The sequence below is a fragment of the Balaenoptera borealis genome (genome assembly GCF_965194805.1).
Source record: "Balaenoptera borealis genome assembly, chromosome: 20".
Taxonomy (NCBI): Eukaryota; Metazoa; Chordata; class Mammalia; order Artiodactyla; family Balaenopteridae; genus Balaenoptera; species Balaenoptera borealis.
The window spans coordinates 22,929,261-22,953,353 of NC_138879.1; the positions used below are offsets into that span (position 1 = coordinate 22,929,261).

Below are 24,093 nucleotides of genomic sequence, written 5' to 3' on the forward strand. Positions count from 1 at the left end.
AAAAAACAAAACAAAACAATCCCCAACCCCTTAATCATCGCTGCGCTCCCAGCTCACACACACAGACACTCCCAGCAAAGTTGCTCCCCAGCTGGGGCTTGGGCAGGTTGGGTAGGCAGGTGAGTTGTGTGGCCCAGGATCTCAGCTGACAAAGCTCAAAAAGCAGAGAAAAGGACTAGAGGCGAATGGGAACTGACTGCCTTTCACCCTCTGAACAGGCTAACCGTGGGCCTGAAGAGGCGGCTCAGCCAAACAGCTGTGTGGCCGGTCCCTGCCCCAAGGCGGCCTCAGCAGTGCCTCAGTGAACAGCATGTCTCAGAGCTGGGCTCCAAGACTCCGCTCCCTGGGACACGGGCTTGGGTGAAGTGAGGACCCGCTTTGTTCCTGGAACAGTAACTGGGCCGCAGGGTCGGGGTGAGGGGCTGGGTGTGGATCCAGAGAAGCCTCAAATCCCCAGAAGCTGCTGCTGGAGCACAGTGCATACAAGCTGTGCAGCGTGTGTGCCCGTGTACACGGGGTGTGTTCCTGATGGGACTGGCACTTTCTGCCCCTCAGTGGTGTGTCTGGAGCCGGGGGAGCCAATGCCACTGCCTTTGTGTACACACACACACACACACACACACAAACATAGTTCTGGGACTTCTGCAATGTGTACTGGCTAGTGGCTGCTCCTCCCTCCCTCTCCTGAGGCTTCCGAGAATCCAAGTTCTGTTTCTGAAGTAAATCTATTTGCTGTCTCCACCTCTGCTTATGAATCCAGTGAGGACATCATAGGCAAATGCAGGTTCTGGTGGCAAGAAAGCTGTCTGGAGCCCAAGAGATCTCACAATCGCACATATCTGCCCTAATGGCTTAGACTGGGTGCAGAAGACACATCAAACTCCCCTTAATGCGGTTATGGAAAAGAGGATTTTAGAACTCAAGTTTTCATGTGATTGTCTTCTAGGTGAGCTCTGCTCTTATTTACACCATCATAACCCCAAACAACATTTTAAGTCATTTTAGACATTTAGACAAGAAGAGGTGACCAACCCATGCATTTCTGGGCAACTGATTTTCAACAGAGGTGCTGAGACATTTCACTGAGAAAAGAATAGTCTTTCAACAAATGGTGCTGGGATAAGTGAATAGTTCCATGCAAAAGAATAAAGCTGGACTCATCTCACACCATATAAAAAAATTAACCCCAAATGGATCAAAGACCTAAAGGTAAGAGCTAAAACTATAAAAGTCTTAGAAGGAAACAAGTGTAAAGCTTTATATCTTTGGATCAGGCAATGGTTTCTTAGATATGACATCTAATGCATAAGTGATTAATAAAAAATATAATAAAAATATTTGCATATAAAATGTGCAAATATTATCATATAGCTGATAAGAGTCTAGTACCCAGAGTATACAGAGATCTTACAACTCAACAATAAATAAATAACCCAATTTAAAAACAGGCAAAGGGAGGGACTTCCCTGCTGGTCCAGTGGTTAAGAATCCGCCTTCCAATGCAGGGGACGCGGGTTTGATCCCTGGTCAGGGAACTAAGATCCCACATGCCACGGGGCAACTAAGCCCACGTGCTGCAAGTAGAGAGAAACCTGTGGGCCGCAACAAAGAGCCCACATGCCACAACTAAGACCCGATGCAGCCAAAAATAAATAAATAAATAAACAGTACAGATAAACTGGTTTGCAGGGCAGAAATAGAGACACAGATGTAGAGAACAAACATATGGACACCAAGGGGGGAAAGTGGTGGTGGTGGGGGCAGTGGTGGTGGGATGAATTGGGAGATTGGGATTGACATGTATACACTGATATGTATAAAATGGATAACTAATAAGAACCTGCTGTATAAAAAAATAAATAAAATTAAAAAAATATTTTTAAAAAGAAATAAAGCACAAGGCTTTCAAAAAATAAATAAACAAATAAAAAATAAAAATAGGCAAAGGAAAAAAAAATCAAAGGATTTGAGTAGACATTACTCCAAAGAAGATATACAAATGGCCAATGAAGACATGAAAAAGTGCTCAAAATCATTAGACAATAGTGAAATACAAATCAAAACCACAATGAGATACTACTGTACGCCCAACAGGATGGCTATAATAAAAGAGACAGAGAATAACAAGTACTGGCAAAGATGTGGAGAAACTGGAACACATATATATTATCAGTGGAAATGTGAAATGGTGCAGCCCCTGTGGAAAACATTTGGTAGTTCCTCAGAAAGTTAAATATAGAGTTATCGTGGGACTCAGTAATTCTACTCTTAGGGACATACCCAAAAGAATTCAAAACATATGTCCACACAAAATACTTGTAAATGAATGCTCATAGCAACATTATTCATAATAGCCAAAACGTGGGAAAAAATGTCCATTAATTGATGAATAAATAAATTGTAATATATCCATACAATGGAATATTATTTGCCCATGATATGTGCTTATACAACGTGGTTGAACCTTGAAAACATTGTACTAAGTGAAAGAAGGCAGTCACAAAAGGCCACATATTTTATGACTCGATTGATATTAAATGTCCAGAAGAGGTAAATTCATAGCTAATGGGTAAGGGACTTCCTTACAGGGTAATGAAAATGCTCTTGAAGTAGACAGCAGTAGATGTTGAATTCACGACCTTGTGAATATACTGAAAACCACTGAACAGTACGCTTTACAATGGTGAATGTTATGCTATGTGAATCATATCCTGATAAACAAACAGGTGATCTCTCAGAGAAAGGTGTAAATGTGTTTGTGGAATAGTTACGGGGGGGCATTTGCTAACCACTTATATGTGTCCAAACCACGGGGTCCCCTTCTGAAATGAACTAGGGTGTCAGATTTTTAACAAGGTCCTCTGTGAGGTCCCGGCTCCTCATGGGCTCCCGGGAGGTGGTGTGGTGAGTGATTAAAAGCAGGGGCTCCCAAGTCCACCTGGCCTTGGTTAACACACGGCTGTGGGCCCCACAATGTGAACATTAAGTTCATGGACTTAATTCCCTTATCTGGAAAATGGATGTGGTACCAGCACCCATCTTTTATGACTGTGACAAAGATTAAATGATATAATACAGGTAAAGTGCTTAGCACAGTGTCTGGCACAAAGTGATCAATAAATGTTAACTTCATTATCACTGATAAGACTGCTTAGCCTCCGTGTACACAAACATAAACATGTAAGGGAAGGAGCAGATTTACTGAAATACTCACTAGCATTACCAAAACAGTTATCAATTAGAAGTGAATCCTAACCTACAAGAAAGATTTTAATGACAAGCGTAGACTGGGTATTAGAACAAGTGAGTGACTTAATGCTTAGAGAAATGTCACCAAACAGCAAGAAGCTTGTGTGATCCATTAGAGCTTCTGTCAAATCAAAACCAAGGTCAAGGGGAATTCCTTGGCAGTCCAGTGGTTAGGACTCTGCAATTCCATTGAAGGGGGCATGGGTTCAATTCCTGGTCAGGGAACTAAGATCCTGCAAGCTGTAGGGCATGGCCAAACCCCCCCCCCCCCACCAAAAAAACCCAGGTCAGGGTGAAATGAAGCTCACAGAGCTTCACCAGAATTGGTGAAGGACCCAGTGAGAATAAGAGAGACACGTACATCAAGTGGAAAAAAGAGCTAGAGATGAGATTTTGAAGGAAAGGCAAAAGAAAGAACATTTTTAAAAACTTTGAGGAAAATGAAACATAGAAATGAAACTGGGGGGGGCGGGCGGAAAAGGAAAAGAAATGAAACTGAAACCACTACAGTCCTTCCACTTTGGTCTGGTTCAGGGCCGTGTTTCCCAAAACCTTTCTATTCGAAAATTGTTTGTTTTTTTTTTTGGCTGCGCCGCCCGGCATGTGGAATCTTAGTTCCCCGACCAGGGATTGAACCCAGGCCCCCCCTGCATTGGAAGCACGGAGTCTTAACCACTGGACTGCCAGGGAAGTCCTCTATTCAAACATTTTTAAACTTTGTGCTTTCATTTAGAGAACAATCTGGAAAAAAAGTATATGTATTATAAATACTTATGTACGAAGTAAATTAAAAGCATGGCCTGGAGAATCTGAATGGCCACCTTATAAAGTACCCCTGACAAGTGATCCTGAGCCTGCGGTTTTCCTCAACATGCGGACTGTTGTGTTGGTGATACACAGTACTATTTGGCAGTCAAGGGCCACTAATAAAAGCAAAGAGGTGGGCTGCACATGCTAAGAATCATTTCCCCCAAGGGAAGGCCTCATGACAATGACCTCTGACAAATATTACTAACCAAGGTTTTGCAGCAGTGTATGTGAGGACAAGCAGTAGGAGAACGGATGTCACAGGTACACAGTAGTAAAATGACACCACCACCCAGTGAGCATGCATGCTGTGCCAGACACTGCTCTAAGCATTTGACAGATCTAAATTCATTTCATCTCCCCAGCATTCCTTTGAAGCATTCTTCCCCATTTTACAGATGAGGACATCAAGGTCAGAAAGGTTGAGTAACTTGCCCGAGATGGCAAAGCTGGTTGATGGAGGGCTCAGGCAGTCCGGCTCCTGAGTCCACACTTTTTACCACTAGACTGTACCTATGCTTCTCAGTGATATAATTATAATTCAGACCTAATGAACACAAAAGAAGCTGTGTGGGGCAGTCGATCCTCTCTTCACAAGGCAAACTGTAATTTGGCTTCTGCAAAACATTAATAAGTTTCATTTGGAATGTTATGGGTTTTGCACTTCATGTTTAAGTTGTAGATTTTTTTCTTTTTTTTTGGCCGCACCGAGAGGCTTGTGGGATCTTAGTTCCCTGACCAGGGATTGAACCTGGGCCCTGGCAGTGAAAGCGCAGAGTCCTAACCACTGGACCACTAGGGAATTCCCAGTTTGTAGATGTTTTGATTTTATAGTTGCAAGAGTTTTAAGCACAACGTGTTTATGCCTAATTTTAAGTTATATACATTTAAGTAACACAACAACTTAAGCAAACTCTTACGTGTTGGTGAGAATCTTTACCCTTAAAACATATACTCTGAGAAACGCTGCTCTCTGTGAATGCTCCAAGACAAACTTCCAGCCCAGCTCTAAGAATGATGGTGCTGGCTGCGTGCTTGTGTGTGTGTGTGTGTGTGTGTGTGTGTGTGTGTGTGTGTGGTGTCTGCCACTTCCTCACATCACTGTCCAGTGTTGGTCTGTACATCCTGACCCTCCTCCCTTGAGTTCCCCTGGAATACACAGGACAACACTTCCCATGCAGAGTGGATGGCCACTGATTCAGTGACCTTAAGCTGGAATTTTCCAATCACAAGACTCATGAAAGATAAAGGCAAGGCACATGACAAAGAGAAGGCTGGCTGGTCTGCGGGAGGAGGGAGAGACAACCAAGGGCTAAGACAGGTGACTGAGCCTCAGTCACGCCACGGGCACAGCCATCTCTGGGGCGGGGGCTGCTCCTTCACAGCACGTTATATCTAATCCTTCCGTTTGACATGTGAAAATTCTATCTGATGTGCTCCATGTTCGGAGGCCATTTCTGGGAACTACCAGACATTCTTATGTGTGCATCTCACTCATGGGTATCTCACTTGATTCTCAAACAGCCCTATGAGGGAATTTCCATTTTAAAGATGAAGAAACAGTAAAATAGGTAACTAGTAAGGACCTACTGTATAGCACAGGGAACTCTACTCAATATTCTGTAATGACCTATATGGGAAAAGAATCTAAAAGTGAGTGGATATAAGTATATGTATAACTGAATCACTTTGCTGTACAGCAGAAACTGAAACAACATTGTAAATCAACTCTACTCCAATAAAAATTTAAAAAAAAAAAAAGAAAAAGATGAAGAAACAGAACCTCAAAAAGAGTTAGCCATGTACAAGACATTACTGGGCTTGTAGGTGGTGGAACGGGGCTTGAAACTAGATCTGCTCCAGGGCCAGTCCATGACACCCAATCCTGGTGTGATTCCCACACCGGGTGAGAGCCCTGTAAAGACCTGAACCAAGGTGGGGGGAAGGGTGGGGAACAGCAGGAGTGGAAAGGTCCTAAACACAGCTGATGTAACACAGGTCCTACTAGAGGAAATGCTTCAGAGACGGCTACCATTTTTTACCTATGAGACGAGCAAACTTCCAAAAGTTTGATAATACCTTCTGTTGACAAGGCTGAGAGGACACAAGCACAACCCTGATAGAGTGCAAACAGGCAATATCTGTGAAAATTACAAATTAATTTATTCCTTGGCTCAGCAATTTTGCTTCTGGGAATTTACTGAACAGAGATAGCTTGCGTAGGCCTAAAGGACCACATACACAGGTTATTTATAGAAACACTGAACTCCAATGTCCATTAAACTCAGGGCTGATTCAATAAACTAAGGTACATTCATACAATGGAAAAATCTGTAATAGGAAAAAAAAAAAAAGAAGCTCTGATATGAAAAGATCTCCCAAACAAGGTATAGAATAATGTATTTATAATTTATACTAGCTTTCATGGAAAGAAAGGAATAAGAAATAAGAAAGATAATAACCTATAAGGGAAAAGAATCTGAAAAACAATATATTTTTTATATATATATAACAATATGTTATATATATATTTATTTATATATATTATATATATATAACATATTTATATATGTGTATAAATAACTGAATTACTGTGCTGTACACCTGAAACTAACACAACATTGTAAATCAACTATACTTCAATTTAAAAAATAAAGAAAGAAGAAAGAAAATTTTAAAATTTGTACATTCGTATTTGTTATAGATGCATTTAGAAACTGGAAAAATATGCAAGAAATTAATAATTATGGTTACATAAATACAGTGGGAAAGACTTTTCACTGTATATATTTTAGATTTTTTTTAACTATAAAAATATATTATCTATTCAAAAATTAATGTTAAAAAGCCTGAAGGAAGGAAGGCTGTGGCCAGGCTCCCTTCTCCAGTCAAGTTCGTCACTCCATGTCCTCCTCCTCCACACACTTGCTCGTCCCCATTTGTCTGCCACCCCCGTCCTGGCATCACTAAGGTTTTGTGTCCCCCAGAAGGTCTTCTGTGAGGTCTGAGAAGATCACCCTTAGGCACTGTGCTTCATTGCACTTTTTTGGAAGTTGTACATAGAGCTCTGAACTATAAGTTTCCTTCTCTCTAGATGAAGACGACAATAATATTTCACACTAAATCTCAGAGAGATTAAATAACTTGTCACAGGTCACCAGGACAGAGCTGGGGCTGGAACCAACTCTGAGCCCCATCTAAATGCATTCTCCCCACTGGCCCCAGTCTGCCTGAAGGTACAGCTCCCAGCAATTCCAGTCCCTGCCCCCTTCGTCTGTCTTTACGCCCTAACAGAGTTCCGTGCTCAGTGACAGGCAATCACACGCCCCAGGAAGGGAGGGAGGGCAAGAGGAAGAGAAGGAAGGAAGGAGAAAGAGAAGGAAGGAAGGAGAAAGAGAGGGAAGGGGTGGGGGAGGGGTACTCACTCTTGCAGAGACAGGTCTGAATCGTCAGCATTTGCCGTCCCCAGGTCTGAGTCGCAGGACATGGGCTCCTCGGAACGGTCTGGACTCTTAGAGCCATTCTCTTGGAGCAGGCAGCTGTCAGAGTTGAGGCTGCAAGAGAGCTGGGACGAACTAGCCGTGTCCAGACTGAGGGAGGAGGCCGTAAGCCCCCTGTTCCGTCGGATCTTATGGCCCGAGTGCTGGACCTCGATGTCCTCCGAGCCTGAGGAATGGGAGATGGAATCCAGGGACTCCTTCCGCTGTAGTTCCGCTCCAGAGGTAGTGAGGGGGTCGAGCTCCGAGAGCGGGCAGAGTCCGGAGAGGGCCAGCGGGGTGAGCGTCCACTCGTTTAGGATGGCAGACTTGTAGGAGAGCTCGAAGGACAGGGACGTCAGGCCCTGCAGGAAGCTCAGGAGGAACTCGCCCTCCTCGGCGTCCCGGAGCAGGGCCGTGGGCTGGTAGTACTCGCACAAGCGGGCCTGCTCCTGCAGCAGCAGCTTCAGGTAGCACTCCATCAGGCCGTCATTGAGGGCCAGCCGCAGCCAGGCCCGGCAGCGGCCCACGTCCGTGCTCACAAAGATCAGGTGCTCCAATTCCGAGATGATGTGTCTGGGAAGGCGGAGAACGCACGTGCTTCAAGAAACAACTCCAAATCACGGACATGTCATTTTATCCACCGGTTAGCAAGAGCCAGTAACAACGACCGCAAATATACATAGGCATGAAAAACTCCTGGATAACAGCGTTCAAAGGGGAATTTAGAAAGTTTCAGCTCTAACCCCCCAACTTTTTTACGTTTAGTGTCATGAAGGATTGTTGCCATTTTCATGACAACTAACTGTCCGGCCCCTGACATCATCTGCTCATCCAGGACATGTCTGCTAAGCCCCTAAATTTTAGGTTGAGGTCCTTGGAGCTGTGAAGACACAGGGTAAAGTCATGGTCCCTACCCTCGGTCCAGGAAACCGCCTTTCAAGGGCATATTGAGGTGAGCCCTGCTGTTAGCAGAGCTGGGGTGAGGGCTGGGTAATCACCTCTGGGTTGGAGTAAGAAAAACGTCACAGAAAAGGGCAGTATCTGAGCTGGGCCTTGAGGGACTACAAGAGGCAAAGATGGATGGAGAAGCTTTGAGGCACAAGGGACTGACAGAGAAAAAAACATAAAGGGTAGGAAAGCAACAGACTGTAACACGAGTGGGGAGCGCTCCAGTTACAGCACAGGGACGAAGAGCGGGTAATTGGGTTGCAAAGCCAGGTAATGCAGGGCCCTGAGTATCAAACGGGGGAGGCAAAGCGGGGCGATGCTCCCCACACCTGGCGGTGCATCGGAATCACCTGGAGAACTAGGTTAGGATACAGGTTCCAGGGCCCCAGCCAAGTGAAGCAGACCCCAGGCTGGCTGGCATTTGGGAGCCTGTGGGCTACAGGTTTTTGCTCAGGAAAGTGACGTGCTTGCAGCTACGCAGACTTCAGGGTGGGGTGCTCCTACCCAACCCAACCCAACCCCACGTGTACCAAACTCAGCTCCTGAATGCCTCGGTCTGATGTAAACGCCCCTCCTCTGACTACCGCCATCCCCTGCGCACGTCTCCTCCACGGGAGTGTGGACGGTACTCTGCAGAACCCAGTGATGGAGCTCCGGTCAGCTTAAGCTCAGTAAATGTGGGCTGACTGACCAAAGAAAAGACAGAATGAGATAAGGGGGACAATTAGAAAGGCACTGCCACCCAGGAGTGAGGTAAGAGCCTGAGATAGGGCAGCGGCAGTAGCACGGGAAGGAAGATTAGAGACTGACAAAGGCACCTTCGGGCAGGAGGTGGCATTTAATAGCCCTGAGAGGCACAGTGTCAGCTGCTTGCTCCAAAGCCCAGGCGGTTCAGGGCAGGGCCAGCAAGACAAGTGTCTCAGAGCACACATTCAGAGGCTCTAGCTGGATGCCACTCTTCTTAAAAAAAAAAGAAACAAACCCTACCTTGTTACAAGTATGATACGTAGCACACAGATGTGCAAACAGCCTAAGGCAGGGTCAGCAAACTTCTGGAAAGGGCCAGACAGTAAAGATTTCAGGCTTTGCAGGCTGCACAACCTCTGTTGTAACTACCGAATTTGCCAGAGAGTGGTAAAAAGAAGGCTCCTGCTCGTGCTCAGGGCGACCAGCCCAGGGGCTCGACGCTGCCCCAGGCCATGGTCTGAGGGGCTCACTGAGCCCTGGTCTAACATCCCCCCCCACAACCCCGCTTGGTCCACCATCTCCTCTCCGGGACACAGGGCTCTCTGTGTCTTTCCCGCACGGCTGGAGGGAAGAGCCCAGCGTCCCACACTCTGAAGCTCCTCCCCGACGTGAACCGCCTCCAACCCCCACCCCGCCGCCCCCAGCAGCTCTCACTTGTGGGTGACAGCTTTCAGGAGGGGCCAGAAGACGGGCTGAGGCAGAGGCTTCTGGTGGGCACTTTTCTTCCTTTTCCCTCCGGCCTCGGCTCGGATGTGCTTGGTGTGCAGGCCATGGATGAAGACGGCTTCCAGGGCGCTGCACATGCTGTTGGCATCTCCGTCTTCGCTTGTGACCGCTGTGTCCAAGGACACGTACTGCTTCTGCAGTGCCTTCACGGAGCCCACTAGCTTCTTCTTGATGACCTGGGTGGCGCCAGACATAACACAGGCCTTTAGAGGCTCCTATGGCGACCCCTGCAATGTGACTTTTCCTGTGGCCAAACACATGGGTCCACATGCATGCACAAATCTACATATCTGTGTAGCAAAACGAGTACAGGCTAACGGTAGAAAATAAAGAGAAAGCAGAGAGAAGAAAAGGAAAATCGCCCCAAGATGTGTTGTTAGTTTTTGCAAAGATATGTGTGTTTTTAAAATTTCTTTGTTTTCTATTTTTTATTTACTTATTTATTGGCCGCACGGAGAGGCTTGCGGGATCTTAGTTCCCCGACCAGGGACTGAACCCGGACCACGGCAGTGACAGCGCTGGGTCCTAACCACTGGTCAGCCAGGGAAATCCCTGTTTGTTTTTTAAACCAAACTTCAGTAAGCTGATAGCCATATAAACCTTGTGTTTAAATACTGGCTCCATCAGAGTTACAGCTATGGGAGCTTGGGTAATCCATCTAGGGCAGGGGTGAGGCTTTCCACCTTAATTACATGACCAACATTCCACTGAGAGTCAACAAGTTAAGAGGCAAAAAGTGCTGCTTTAGAACAATAAAAACACCCAGAAACAGGAGCATGGTTTACATGAAGAAAGATCCTAGACCTGGCAGTCAGAGCCTGGGTTTAGTCTCAGCTCTGTCAGTCACCAGTTGGGTCACCTCAAATATTTCACTTAACCTCTCTGAGCCTCAACTTTCTCATCTGTTAAATGGAAATAATACTTGGTGATTTACAGCTGGGGGTATTACTCTTTGAAGGTAGGACTAGTTTTTTATTCATCCTTGTGCCCTCAACAATGGGCCTGGTTCCTGGCACATGTACTCAGTAAATGTTTGTTAAATGAATAAATTATAAAATATACATAAAGTCCTTTGAAAATACAGAGTTAAGATCGTTCTATCATAATATAAGTACATATGTCAAAATTACCTAAGGGTTTGGAAAAGGACTGGAAGGGATTGCAGAAAAACTGGTTTGAATTATTAGGTGATAGGATTATGGACAAATATTTCACTGTTTCATTTTTATTTTAGCCAACACAATTAATGTTAAATGTTCTGTGAAAAGTTAAATGTTCCTTTTTTAGAACAGCTTTAATGAGACATAACATATCATAAAATTCACTCATTAAAATACACAGCTCAGTGGTTTTTAGTACATTCACAGAATTGTGCAACCATTTCCGCTATCTAATTTTAGAACATTTTTTATGACCCCCAAAAGAAACCCTGTGCCTATTAGCAGTCACTCACTATTCCCCTCTCCCCCAACCCTTGGCAACCACTGATCTACTTTCTGTCTCTATGGATTTGCCTATTCTGGACATTTCTTATAAATGGAATCATACGATATGCAGCCTTTTGTGTCTGACTTCACTTAGTGCGTTTTCAAGTTTGTCTGTGTTGTAGCACATATCAATCCTTCATTCCTTTTTATTGCCAAATAATATTCCATTGCATGGATATATCACATTTTATTTATCCATTCATCGATTAATAGATATTTGGGTTGTTTCCACTTTTTGGCTACAATGCTGCTATGAACATTCATGTTCATAGTTTTTTGTGTAAATATATGTTTTCAATTCTCTTGGGTGTATACCTAGGAGTGGAATTGCTGAGTCACGTGCAACTCTATGTTTCACTTTTTGAGGAACTATCAAACTGTTTTCCACAATGGCTATACCATTTTACACTCCCACCAGGAAGGTATGAGAGTTCCAACTTCTCCATAACCCCACCAATACTTATTATTGTCTGCCATTTTGATTACAGTCATCCTAGTGGATATGAAGAAGTATCTCATTATGTCTTTTTTTTTTTTTCTGGCCGCGCCGCACGGCATGTGGGATCTTAGTTCCCCAACCAGGGACTGAACCCATACCTCCCTGCAGTGGAAGCACGGAGTCTTAACCACTGGACCACTGAGTAAGTCCCTCATTATGACTTTTTTTTCTTACAATTTTATTTTACTTTTTAAAAAACATTTGTATTGGAGTATAGTTGACGTACAATGTTGTGTTAGTTTCAGGTGTACAGCAAAGTGAATCAGTTATACATAGACATATATCCACCTTTTTTTTTTTTTAGATTCTTTTCCTATATAGGCCATTACAGAGTACTGAGTAGAGTTCCCTGTGCTATACAGCAGGTTCTTATTGGTTATCTATTTTATATATAGTAGCGTGTATACGTCAGTCCCAATCTCCCAATTTATCCCTCCCACATCTTGTTCCCAGTAACCATGAATTTGTTTTCTACGTCCGTGGTGACTCTACTTCTGTTTTCCTCATTATGGTTTTGATTTGCCTTTGTCTAATGTCTAATGATGTTGAGCATCTTTTTATGTACTTATTGGTCATTTGTATATCTTCTTTGGAGAAATCCTTGGTCCTTAGGTAACCTACATGCAATCTCCATTGTTTTTTGTAAATCTCCATTTTATCACCAATAAGATGATCTAGAAAGGGCAGGATCTCCTTGGAGCCTGCTTCTGCTATAACTTTTTCTCAACTCCAGGCCTCTCTTTCTGAACAGTGCAAATGCATTTCAAAGTGAGAAAAAACAATGAAATGACTGTCCCAGGCACCCCTTCCCTCACCCTTGATTCTCCCTTGTTGCCTACCGGGATGGCAGCCCGGGGGTCCAGTCCATTCTCCACCGCTGAGAGCATTTCCACTCAAGCAGCAGCTCCCCAGAAGAATCACATGACACCTGCAGGGACAGACACGGCCGGATGAACAATCACTGCGCCCAGACGATCTCCTCCCCATGCCCCACCCCCATCTTACTCAACCTGCAACTGCAAGGACTTTCAATACAAAAGTAAAAACTGAGAGTGGATTTTAAGGATGGAAACAAGGAAGGAAAAAAGATCTCGTGGGGTGTGCCATGGGCAGGTCTGTCCCAAAGGGTGGGTAGAAAGGGCTCTTGACTCCACTCCAAATGCTGGCACAAAAAAGCAGGGAATAAAAGGCTAACTTAGGGACTTCCCTGGTGGCACAGTGGTTAAGAATCCGCCTGCCAATGCAGGGGACAGGGGTTCGAGCCCTGGTCTGGGAAGATCCCACATGCCGCGGAGCAACTCAGCCCGTGCACCACAACTACTGAGCCTGTGCTCTAGAGCCCGTGAGCCACAACTACTGAGCCCGCATGCCACAACTACTGAAGCCCGTGCGCCTAGAGCCCGTGCTCTGCAACAAGAGAAGCCACCACAATGAGAAGCCCGTGCACCGCAACGAAGAGTAGCCCCTGCTCGCCGCAAATAGAGAAAGCCCGCGTGCAGCAATGAAGACCAAACACAGACAAAAATAAATAAATAAATTTATTAAAAAAAGAAAAAAAGGCTAATTTAGATACAGAGCTGAGGCTGCAAGGGGGGATGCTGCAGCTGAAGGTGCCAAGAACCCACAGGGGCGGGGAAGCAGGGGCTCACAATTCACATTCAGGGCCTGGGCTCTGCAACTGTCCTGACTCCCATCCCAGCCCAGGGTCGGCCAGCTCAGTGGGGAAAAGTACAACTGAAACGCCTTCAAAAGGAAGGGCTCTCTCGCCACACAGCTGCTTCTCCTTTGGGCTGCAGAGGTCTAGCTTGAGCAGCACAGGGACATATCTAAAGGGGAACAACACGGGTTCTGATCTCAATTTGCCACTAACCAGCTAGGCACACTGGGGCACGTATCAGACCTCTTAAGTGGAGACTATGAGTATGGAAAACGCTGAGCACAGGGCCTGATATTTACCGAGGATAAATGGTATCTCCCAGTGGATGCGGCTGCCCAAATCTACAGGCAAAGAATGCCACTACCTAATTCAGCGTGTGCCAGCAGCTGAAATCAGTACACAGAGAAATCTCTCGGTCTCTCGGGGCAGCTGGCTCTCTCCTGGGGTGGCTGAGGCTAAGGGTGGGGTGCGGGTGAGGACTGCAGCCTGAGCCTGAAGGGGCTGCTGCCTGGCCTGGCCCGCCCTGGGAACTTGCACAGAGCAGGACTGGACAGGCACACTCACATCTAAACAAATCTCTAGTGGCCACACAGCTAAGCATGAGGGGACACAAACAACAACAAAAAATAATAAAGAGAGAGAAAATTAGGTTACTGCTCTCTCTGCTCTCAAGAACCCATGGCCCAAAGAAGTTAGTAAAACCAAGACCTGTTAAATGGGTTTTGTGCCCTTTACATGTATTATCCCATTCATTACTGATAACCATCCTAGGAGTGTCTTATCATCTCAGTCTGACAGATAAGAAGTAGAAGCTGACCCAGGTCAAGGAAATTCCCAAGATCCCAGGGCTGGTAAGTGGCCAACTCTACCAGCCGCCGCCAGGACAACAGCAACCCGAGCGCAAGAGAAACCCCCTGACTCCAGAAGGAGCGTGACCACCTCCCTCTGGAAGAGGCGGGTGTGGGCTAGGGCTAAGGGGGCGACGGGCAAGGGGGCAAGGGAGGCCTGGGAGGAGGGCTCTTCAGCCAGGGGCCCAGGTGAGGGGCCACAGTGGAACACTGAGGTCAGTCTGGCAGGAAAGGTTTACAGGAGGACATGAGCGTGACGCTTGGAGATGAGAGAAGCAGAGTGGCCCTAAATGGTAGGAGCTGCTCTGATTCAATCCCTGGCCTCTGGAGTGGGCAGTGGGTAAACAGGACCCAGAGCCAACCTCTCCAAGTAAGGTGTGTGGAGGGCGGCCCCCGCAGAGCCAACTCTGGTCAGGGTGTGAGAGACCCCAGAACACGGGCCCCCGGCCTCAGGCCTTGTCTGACTTACCTCACCCTCACCTCATCCCCCTCCCACCTACCAGGGATTCTTCAGGGTCCTCCTGCACACTCCAGCCACCAGCGCCCCAGATAAGGGGACATGTGCTGCAGACAGTCCCTCTGGACAATGTTCCTTCCAGGCCACCCTTGTGCAGCCCAGGAGGCCAGATCCAGGTTCTCTGGCTCCAAGACCCTGGGTTCCAATCCCCTCCAGCAATTCCAGCAGCCAAAGGCCTCCCCTCCGGCCTGCCCTTCTAGACAGAGCCTCAAGCTGCAAAACTGCCCTTCCCTCAGCCAGCCACAGGCCAGGCCAGGAAGGGCTTAGGCCTCAACAATCTGAATAACAGCCTGGCTGCATTAAGGCCTCATTAACTAATTAACTGAAAATAATATTCATGGGAGGGAGGGAGGCCTGTTAGTAAGTGGGTGCTCCAGCCCAGTAAGGGTCTGCTAAAAACCCAAAGCAGGGCTTCCCTGGTGGCGCAGTGGTTGAGAATCTGCCTGCCAATGCAGGGGACACAGGTTCGAGCCCTGGTCTGGGAAGATCCCACATGCCGCGGAGCAACTGGGCCCGTGTGCCACAACTACTGAGCCTGCGTGTCTGGAGCCTGTGCTCCGCAACAACAGAGGCCGCAATAGTGAGAGGCCCGCACACCGCGATGAAGAGTGGCCCCTGCTTGCCACAACTGGAGAAAGCCCTCGCACAGAAACGAAGACCCAACACAGCCATAAATAAATAAAAATAAATAAATTGAAAAAACAAAACAAAACAAAACACAGAGGCCCCCCCATCACTGCTCATGAAACCATTGTTTAAAAAAAAAAAAAAAAACCCAAAGCAAACTGATGCTGAGAGGTCAGCGCAGGGCGAGACACGTAATCGCCCCCTAAAACCAAGAGTCAGAAAAGCCACAAAATGACTGACGACAGTGCAGAGGAGTCCAGAAGGAGAATGGCCACTTGACAACTCACAAAATAGGACTGAGGCTTTGGGGTTCGGGCCACAATTCAGGGCACACCTTTCTTTGCAAGAAGCCAAAGCACCCCACCTATGTGGGTCTGCTCCATCATGCCTCAGGGGGCAGGAGACACGAGAACTTGCTGATGGAACCATAAGGGGGCTTTGGGTCTCCTGACTGCTGGGTCAGCACTCCGTCGTTCTCCAGACCCCCAGTCCACCTTCCTATGGGACTGGTTTCACTTCCTGTCCTCAGAACAGTCTTCATTGACACCAAAAACCAAAGCAAAGAGAAGCGTGGCTGCAAGGAGACCTAGGCTAAAAAGAGTTAAGGACAGAACGTGGGCAACATTACCAAAGGGCTCTTCAAACATTACTGGTGGAGTTTAGCAGAAAAGGTGACTTCTGTCTGCCTTTTAGGCAACTTCTAACCACAAAAAGTCTACCTCTCCCCCTAAGTATTGATTCATCCTGACATCGCTCTCCTAGCTTCTCTAATCTCATTTAATTCTTAAAACAGTCCTGGGGACTTCCCTGGTGGCACAGTGGTTAAGAATCCGCTTGCCAATGCAGGGGACACGGGTTCGAGCCTTGGTCCGGGAATATCCCACATGCCACGGAGCAACTAAGCCCATGTGCCACAACTACTTAGCCTGCATTCTAGAGCCCGAGAGCCACAACTACTGAGCCCACGTGCCACAACTACTGAAGCCCATGCGCCTAGAGCCTATGGTCTGCAACAAGAGAAGCCACCACAATGAGAAGCCCGTGCACCACAACAAAGAGTAGCCCCTGCTCTCTGCAACTAAAGAAAGCCCGCGCACAGCAATGAAGACCCAATGCAGCCAAAAATAAATAAATAAATAAATAAATAAATAAAAACAAAAAAAACAAAAAACAATCCTGTGAGAGAAGGATGATTATCCCCGTTTTACAGAGAAGACTAAGGCTCAGTAGAAAAGAGCCCCAGGTAAGGGACAAAACTGTCTAGTTTCCTGATTCTAAGTCTTGTGTCAGACTTCACCAGATCAAACTGTCTCAGGTCTCTGGTTCCAAGAGTTTCAGGCAAACTGATTACTTATAGACTAAGTAATAATTAACTTAGTACTCAGAAAGCTCCATTTTTATCAAATAAGGCTAAAATCAACAAGAAACAATCTTACCCATCAGGTCTGTAGTCCCAACCAGCTGAGGCCAGGTCCTTTCCATGGTACACAGGTTTCACAGCTGTCCTTTCTTAAATGTTCCAACACACAGGAAGGAATTGTTCTGGTAGCTTGTCTTTATTATACTGCCTGGGCTTCTATAAACGTCCAATTTCACTTCTTCCAGAGACCAAGGAAGAAAGAAAAGAAAAGAATGGCTTATATGAGACTTACATTAAAAGAAGAAATGGATGGCTTGGCTTCCCCGCTTCTGAAACACTCCATCCATAGGTAAACAGCAACCTCTTCTCCTTAGAGACTTCTCAGCCATTCCCAACAGCCTCCTCTCTACAGCCTGAATCCAATCCTGTACCAGGCTGTTCAGAACAAACAGCCTGACGTTTAAGCCATCCAGCTGCTGTACCAGTTGATGAGTCATGGTTTTCAGTTGGAAAAGAATGACAAAGTTATCTTCTGATTCAGAAAGGCAGCTGATCTTTCAGACATGTTAGTGCTGAGTAAACTGCACCTCCTCCCACCTGAAAAAAGCTGGATTTCTGGACAAGTGTCCTGGAGGACGGAGGATGGAGAGAGTGTGCTAGGGGAACTGCATCTTTGAAGCAATTGGATACCAGCTGGAGGGCAAGAAACGTCTAGCCTGTGATTCCCAAACCAAAGGCTAGTGAGTGAGCCCAGAAATGTGAATCAGTGAACATGGGGTATCTTTCTTTCCCCCCTCCTTCCTTCCATTCAATAACACCCATCTCCCCCATATTTTTGTCCCATCCTTAGGATTCCAGCAAGGACCAAACTCCGAATGACTAAAAACAGGAACTTTGCTCAACTCATTCACCATTACATTTCTAGTGCCTGGAACAACACAGAGCATGCAGTGGTGCTCAGAAAATACCTGCTGAATGAACAGAAGAATAAAACAAAAATAAGGCTCAGGGGCAGGTTATCTCCATTACCCAGACCGAGGAAAGCCGAGGTATACAATTCTCAGCCACGATGGAACTCCTTTCATTAAATCACCCTGCCAGTAGGCTGAGACCACTCTGATATATTGCACCGTAATGGGGGGGGGGGGGCGGGGGATACTGAAGGGAGAGCTTCAACTTTCAAAGGAACAGGACTATAAACGGCAAGCAAAGACAACGGGTCCTGTTTGGGGCCGTTTAAAATTACTGCCAAATGGCCAACCCTCTTAAGCCAGGTCACTAGAATTTGGAGAGAATGTGTGCCCCCAAAGCCCAGGAGATGATAAATGCTGAACTTGGGGCCCGGGTGCCTCAGGAATGTCCCCCTGCCTCAGCTACTCAGATATCTCAACTACCCATGTTCATGGGTAACCAAATGGCCAAAACTCACAAGATTCAGCACCTGCAAAAAGAGGAAGTGATTCAACAGCCTCTGTACTCGCCTAAGCCTTAGCCTCCTGGGAACCCTCTCACCTACACTCTTCACAACATGTAACATCATCTCTGGCGTCCATTGTGTTCCCTGTGTTAAGCGTTGGGACAGGTCTGCTGTCAGCTCCAGCCAGGAGGAACACTGGGTGAGGAGGGTCCTTTACAAGTGCCAGGACAACACACATGGACGTGGTTCTGTTACCACAGTCACACAGTGGTACTCCCTGAGTTTCTCCTGGGCCAGAAAACCAGCCAAAAGGAAGTGATGGCTTCCACTGGCCCAGGCTATGAGTGAGCTAGGGGAGTGGCCATTCCCCACCTTCCAGGTATGTGGGCGATACCCACCATTCCAGCAGTAACACAAGTCATTTAATATGAATGCTAGACCCATAATCCCTGGGAGCAGGTACAGGGGACAAGACACCCGGGAAAAAAAATCCCTGACCCTGACCCGAGGGCCGATCTCTACTTCTCCACACTTATTTACCACCTGAGGCCCTGCATGCACCCAGCTCAGTCTCTAACTGCTGGCTCCCAGCAAGCACCTAAATTTGGCTGTTGAGGGGCAGCCGGTGGGGTTGGCAGGGGACTCTGCACTAAATTCTCAGATTGAATGGGGACGGGGTCAAGGGAAAAATGGGTGTAGAGTTGAGGTGGGGACAGCAGAGGTGAAAGGGCAGGAGATCTCATTTTTAATAAGATTGGCTGAGGGTGGTAGTAACTGGGGCACCAAGAGTTGGGGGCGGTTTAGCAAAGACTTAGGGATGGGGGTGTCCTCTGATGATTGGAGATGGAAAGGAAGTATATGGTGGGCTAGGAAGTTAGGGGTTGAGTCTGTGAGGGCAAGATACATGTAAGACTTGGGATAGGGCTGAGATCAGAGTTATCAAAAAGAAAAGGGTGTGCTCAACAGGGCATCTATTTTAGTGGTGGGTCTTAAATGAGAGTGGGACAGAGGTGGGGTGTTCAGGATGGGCAGACCTTGGGGAGCTGACCAGGGGGGTGTGGGAGATTCGGATAAGAAAGCTGATCCCGAAAAGGGCAAACCAGAATGGTGGCTCTCGAGGAGGCCTGCGTGCAGCACTAGCACGGCCAAAGGGGTTGAGAGGTGAAGACGAGATGTGTTAGAGGGAGGCGGAGGGACGTGGCCAAGGTCGGGGTTGGAAGTGGGCTACAGGGAGGTCAAGGGTGCGGCTGCATTTACGCAAGACCGGCGGTGAGAGGGTGGGGGTAAGGGCTGGGATCAGGTCACGAGTGGCAAATAGAGGGGAGAGGCCAGCAGCGGCAGTGCGGGCCGAAGGTTAGTTGGAGTGGGGCGCGGGGCTTGGGGTGGGAAGGGTGAGGACTCTGAAGCAGGACAGTCTCAAGGTAACCAGGGGTTTGGGATCACGGAGAGGGCTGCTGTTCCCTGTTCGCCTGTTCCCGTCCCGGCCTCGCCGCCCCTCTGCTGCCCGCCTCGCCCCCGACCCCTAACTCACCAAACGGAGTGCGGAGGGGGTCGGGGGCACTCCCGGCCGCTGCAACCCCTAAGCCTCCGACCGGGCGCTGCGGCCTCCAGACGATTGACAACAGGAAGCGGTTGCCGCGGCGCCTGACGCCGTCCATCACGTCGGCTGGGCGTCCGACCCCGCCCCGGCCCGCGGAGCCAATCGAGGGGCGCGGAGGAACCGCGGGGCGGGACCAGCGCTCTCGGACGCCCCAGGGTTCCCAGCCCGGGAGCAGAGACATGATCTGGGAGACTCGCGATCCCTGCATTCCTGTTGGGCCCAGAGAGGCAACGCCACAGACTCCGGGCGGAGTGCGTTCTCACTGCCTGCCTCTCACAGGGTCTGCGTCAGACGAGGTCCTGGCTTCTGGGTTCCTGACCTTATCTGGCCGCAGCACCATCTGCGTAGAATTGGGGCCGACACATGGCCTCCTTCAGCGAAGGTTGCCCACTTGTAAAATGGGACCAACGCCTACCCCGTTTTTGCCTCCTCCAGGGCATCAGCGTAGCCCGGTGGGCAGAGCCCAGGCCCAACTTAGAGCTTCCCTCCTGCTCTCAGGAAAAACGTAGATGTTTTGAGCACAGCTTATACCAAGTGAGCGCCTTGAGGTCCTCTGGGCATTGTCCTGTAACGCGCCATCATCCCCGCGCCGCACATGCTCAAGCAGTTATTCTCATAGAGCCTTGTAGTTGTTTGCTTTACATCGTATAAGTGCTGTTTCTCTTTCAAATGGAATCAGAGCAAAAGGTCAAAAGTAGCAGGGGTGTCCCGCCACACTTCAGACATTTAACACATGCAGGCTTTGATCAACTGAGAGCCTAGGGTCTGAGCGTGGGCCAGGGGCGGAGAGGTACCACTACATGCAGGTCCAGGGGACCCTGGAGTGGCTTACAGGGCTGGGAGAGGAGGGGACAGGCCAGTTCTTAGGAGCAAGCTCCACTGATCTCTGCTGGATTTCTGTGCTCCATCCGCCTCTGCAGGGAAGGTGTTCCTCATATCTCTGGGAAGGCTGAGGTCCCAGTGTAAGCAGATGTGTGTGTGTGGGGGGGGTGTTCCCAGGAGGAAAAGAACCCGATATAGCTTTTTGACATTAGAGAAGCCATTTTTGGCCTAAGCCATCTTGTGATCTAAGCCTGGCCACAATGCTTGCCTTTGAACAGGTCTCAGTAATTAATGATCTTAAAGGAACAAAGGAATGGAGGAAAGCAATCAAGAAACAATAATTCCGCGATAAAACAGGAGTCCTAGTTCTTCCTTAAGGGATAGACTGAATAATCTGATACATATCTTTGAGTTGTACTACAGGAACTAAGGGCCCCCACCCAGGTGGAGGGTGGTAACTACTAAGACCGCAGACTGGTGGAAAATTAAGGAATGATGATGTTGACCTTTTCTGACCCTCGTGACTTCAATCAAGTAAAGCTTGGACTCTGTCAACCTTTGCCCCTATTCTATGTTGAATTCCCCTCTGCTCAAGCCCCTTCATGAATGTGCATACACCACCCAAGCCCCTTCATGAAGTATGCATGTGCCCTTAGTTTAAAAGTGCCCCAATTTTGCTGTTTGGGGAGATGCTGCTTTGGGAAAGATCCTCCATGTTTTCTTGCTGCAAGTAATAAATCCTTCCTTCTGGTCTTTGACTTGGTTGTGATATTGAATTGGTCGACTGGACCTCTGCCAGGGTCCTAGCCAGCTGAGACCCCTGGTCTCTGCCAAGGAGGTTTTTTCTGCTTGGATTCGCACAGCCAATAATGAAACCGATGCTGAGACTGGAACAGACAAGCTTTATTCAATGGCTAAAGAATGGAGAAGAGGGGCTTCCCTGGTGGCACAGTGGTTAAGAATCCGCCTGCCAATGCAGGGACCCGGGTTCAAGCTCTAGTCCGGGAAGTTCCCACATGCCACGGAGCAACTCAGCCCGTGCGCCACAACTACTGAGCCTGTGCTCGAGAGCCCGCGAGCCACAACTACAGAAGCCCATGCGCCTAGAGCCCATGCTCCGCAACAAGAAAAGCCACCGCAATGAGAAGCCGCGCACTGCAAGAACAGTAGCTCCTGCTCACCACAACTAGAGAAAGCCCGCGCAGCAACGAAGACCCAACGCAGCCAAAAATAAATAAATAAAATAAATAAATGAATTAAAAAAAAAGAAAGAATGGAGAAAAGGAACTTTTCTCAAATCAACTTCTCAACCCAATTCAGGTGGAGACACCATATATATAGGAGGGTCGAGGTAAAAGGGAGTGAATTGGAAAGAGAGGAGGAATATTCATGAGTTATCCAACAACAGGGGTGTGGTTTGGACCCAGAACTGATGCAATACTCCTTTTCAGTCTTTGTATGGGCTCTTCCAGTTGTCATGGCAATTGTCAACTGTCATGGCGCCGATGGGTGTGTCATTTAGCATGATAATTCATTACAATGAGGCTTAAGGTCTACTGGAAGTCAAATCTTCCACCATCTTGGGCCTAGTTGGTTCTAACCACTTCTTGTTTTTCTCTTTGCAGCTTCCTCCTGAAACTTAGATAAGAGAATTAGTTTCTGTTCGAGGGAGGGGGTAGGTGGATGATTCTGGAGAAACAGCCTTGGTAGTAACAGTTGTGTCTTTAAGGGACTTCCCTGGTGGTCCAGTGGTAAAGAATCCGCCTTCCAATGCAGGGGACACGGATTCAATCCCTGGTCAGGGAACTAAGATCCCACACGCTGAGGGGCAACTAAGCCCGTGTGCCTCAACTAGAGAGCCTGCGTGCCGCAAACTACAGAGCCCACGTGCCCTGGAGCCTGCGTGCCACAACTAGAGAAGAGAAAACCCACACGCCACAACTAGAGAGAAGACCGGCACCACAGCAAAGGGCTCGTGCACTGCAGCGAAAAATCCCGCGTGCCACAACGAAGATCCCGCGTGCTGCAACTAAGACCCGACGCGGCCAAAAATAAATAAATAAATAAAAAATAAATCTTAAAAAAAAAAAGTTATATCTTTTGGCTTGACAGCCAACAAGAGGTGAACCCAGCTTTCTGGTGACACCAATGACAGTTTCCACTTACAAAAGCGTCTGCTGGGGCTGTGGTCGGCCCCTTCTGTAATTCTCCAGCAGTGAGAACCACCGCATCTTCGGCTTTAGGCTAGATGCATCTGACTGCTGAGCGCCTTCACTGGAGTTAACGGTTGAGCGGAAAGATTAGAAATAAGGGCATAGAGGCAAAGTGTTCTCTCAGCGCCAAACTCATTGTAAACAAAGTGGGAAGTAAGAGATTTACTAGGGAAATCCGGTTACCTTGGCAGAAGGACAGTGTTTCTGGTCATGATTGGCCCAGCAAGAGCCTCACTGGCTTGGCACGAGCATGCCCTCCCCATAAATGGAACATGCAAAGTCCCTTGGTTATTCTTTTTTTTTTTTTTTTTTTTTTTATTTATTTATTTTTGGCTTCATTGGGTCTTCATTGCTGCGCGCGGGCTTTCTCTAGTTGCGGCGAGCGGGGGCTACTGTTCATTGCGGTGCACGGGCTTCTCATGGCGGTGGCTTCTCTTGTTGCAGAGCACGGGCTCTAGGTGCGCGGGCTTCAGTAGTTGTGGCACGCGGGCTTCAGTTGTTGTGGCTTTCGGGCTCTAGAGCGCAGGCTCAGTAGTTGTGGCGCACGGGCTGAGTTGCTCCATGGCATGTGGGATCTTCCTGGACCAGGGCTCGAACCCGTGTCCCCTGCATTGGCAGGCGGATTCTTAAACACTGCACCACCAGGGAAGTCCTCCCTCGGTTATTCTGATAGGGGCAGAGTAAAGTAGGTGATTAAATAGTTAATCCCACTAGGGGATTGTAAGCAGAAAATAAAGTATGGGAGACCCCTGTAAGTTAACGATTACTCAAGAAAGCAGGTTTGCTTAACCACAAAGCCAAGCAGGCTTGCTTAGCAACAAAACCATGCCACAGAAGCAAGAGACATGCCCCCAAACTATAAAACAATGGTGGCATGAGACCCACATCCTGCCCAGTGAGCTCAGTAAGTTAATGACCCCTAAGACATGCTCTCTGCACACATAAAAAACAATAATTTATGGAAAGGTGATATTTCAAAGCGAAAGACCCTCATTGTACTGAGACCTGGAATAATTTTTCCATAGTCTCATGAGAGAAAACTCCGCCCGACATAGAGGAGGACTAATGATGGAAGCATGACGTCTACTCA

At 47.7% G+C, this 24,093-nt stretch overlaps 1 protein-coding gene across 8 annotated transcripts in view; it reads right to left on the reverse strand.

Moving 5' to 3' along the window:
• The window catches only part of PLEKHM1 (pleckstrin homology and RUN domain containing M1), a 51,143-nt gene extending 31,084 nt beyond the window's left edge, over positions 1–20,059 (reverse strand). Inside the window, exons 1-5 of one of the 8 annotated variants that reach the window (XM_082371810.1) lie at positions 19,900–20,058; positions 17,028–17,189; positions 12,782–12,870; positions 9,885–10,132; positions 7,482–8,108 (exon numbers count right to left, since the gene is read on the reverse strand). In XM_082371810.1, the coding sequence (XP_082227936.1) occupies positions 7,482–8,108; positions 9,885–10,132; positions 12,782–12,829 (923 nt within the window). In that variant the 5' untranslated portion in view covers positions 12,830–12,870; positions 17,028–17,189; positions 19,900–20,058. Of the gene's footprint in view, positions 1–7,481; positions 8,133–9,884; positions 10,133–12,781; positions 12,871–17,027; positions 17,190–17,243; positions 17,959–19,899 lie in introns of those variants that run through there. The other 7 variants (XM_082371805.1, XM_082371807.1, XM_082371803.1 and 4 more) reach the window with 7 other exon arrangements.
• Between the last annotated feature and the right edge of the window lie 4,034 nt (positions 20,060–24,093).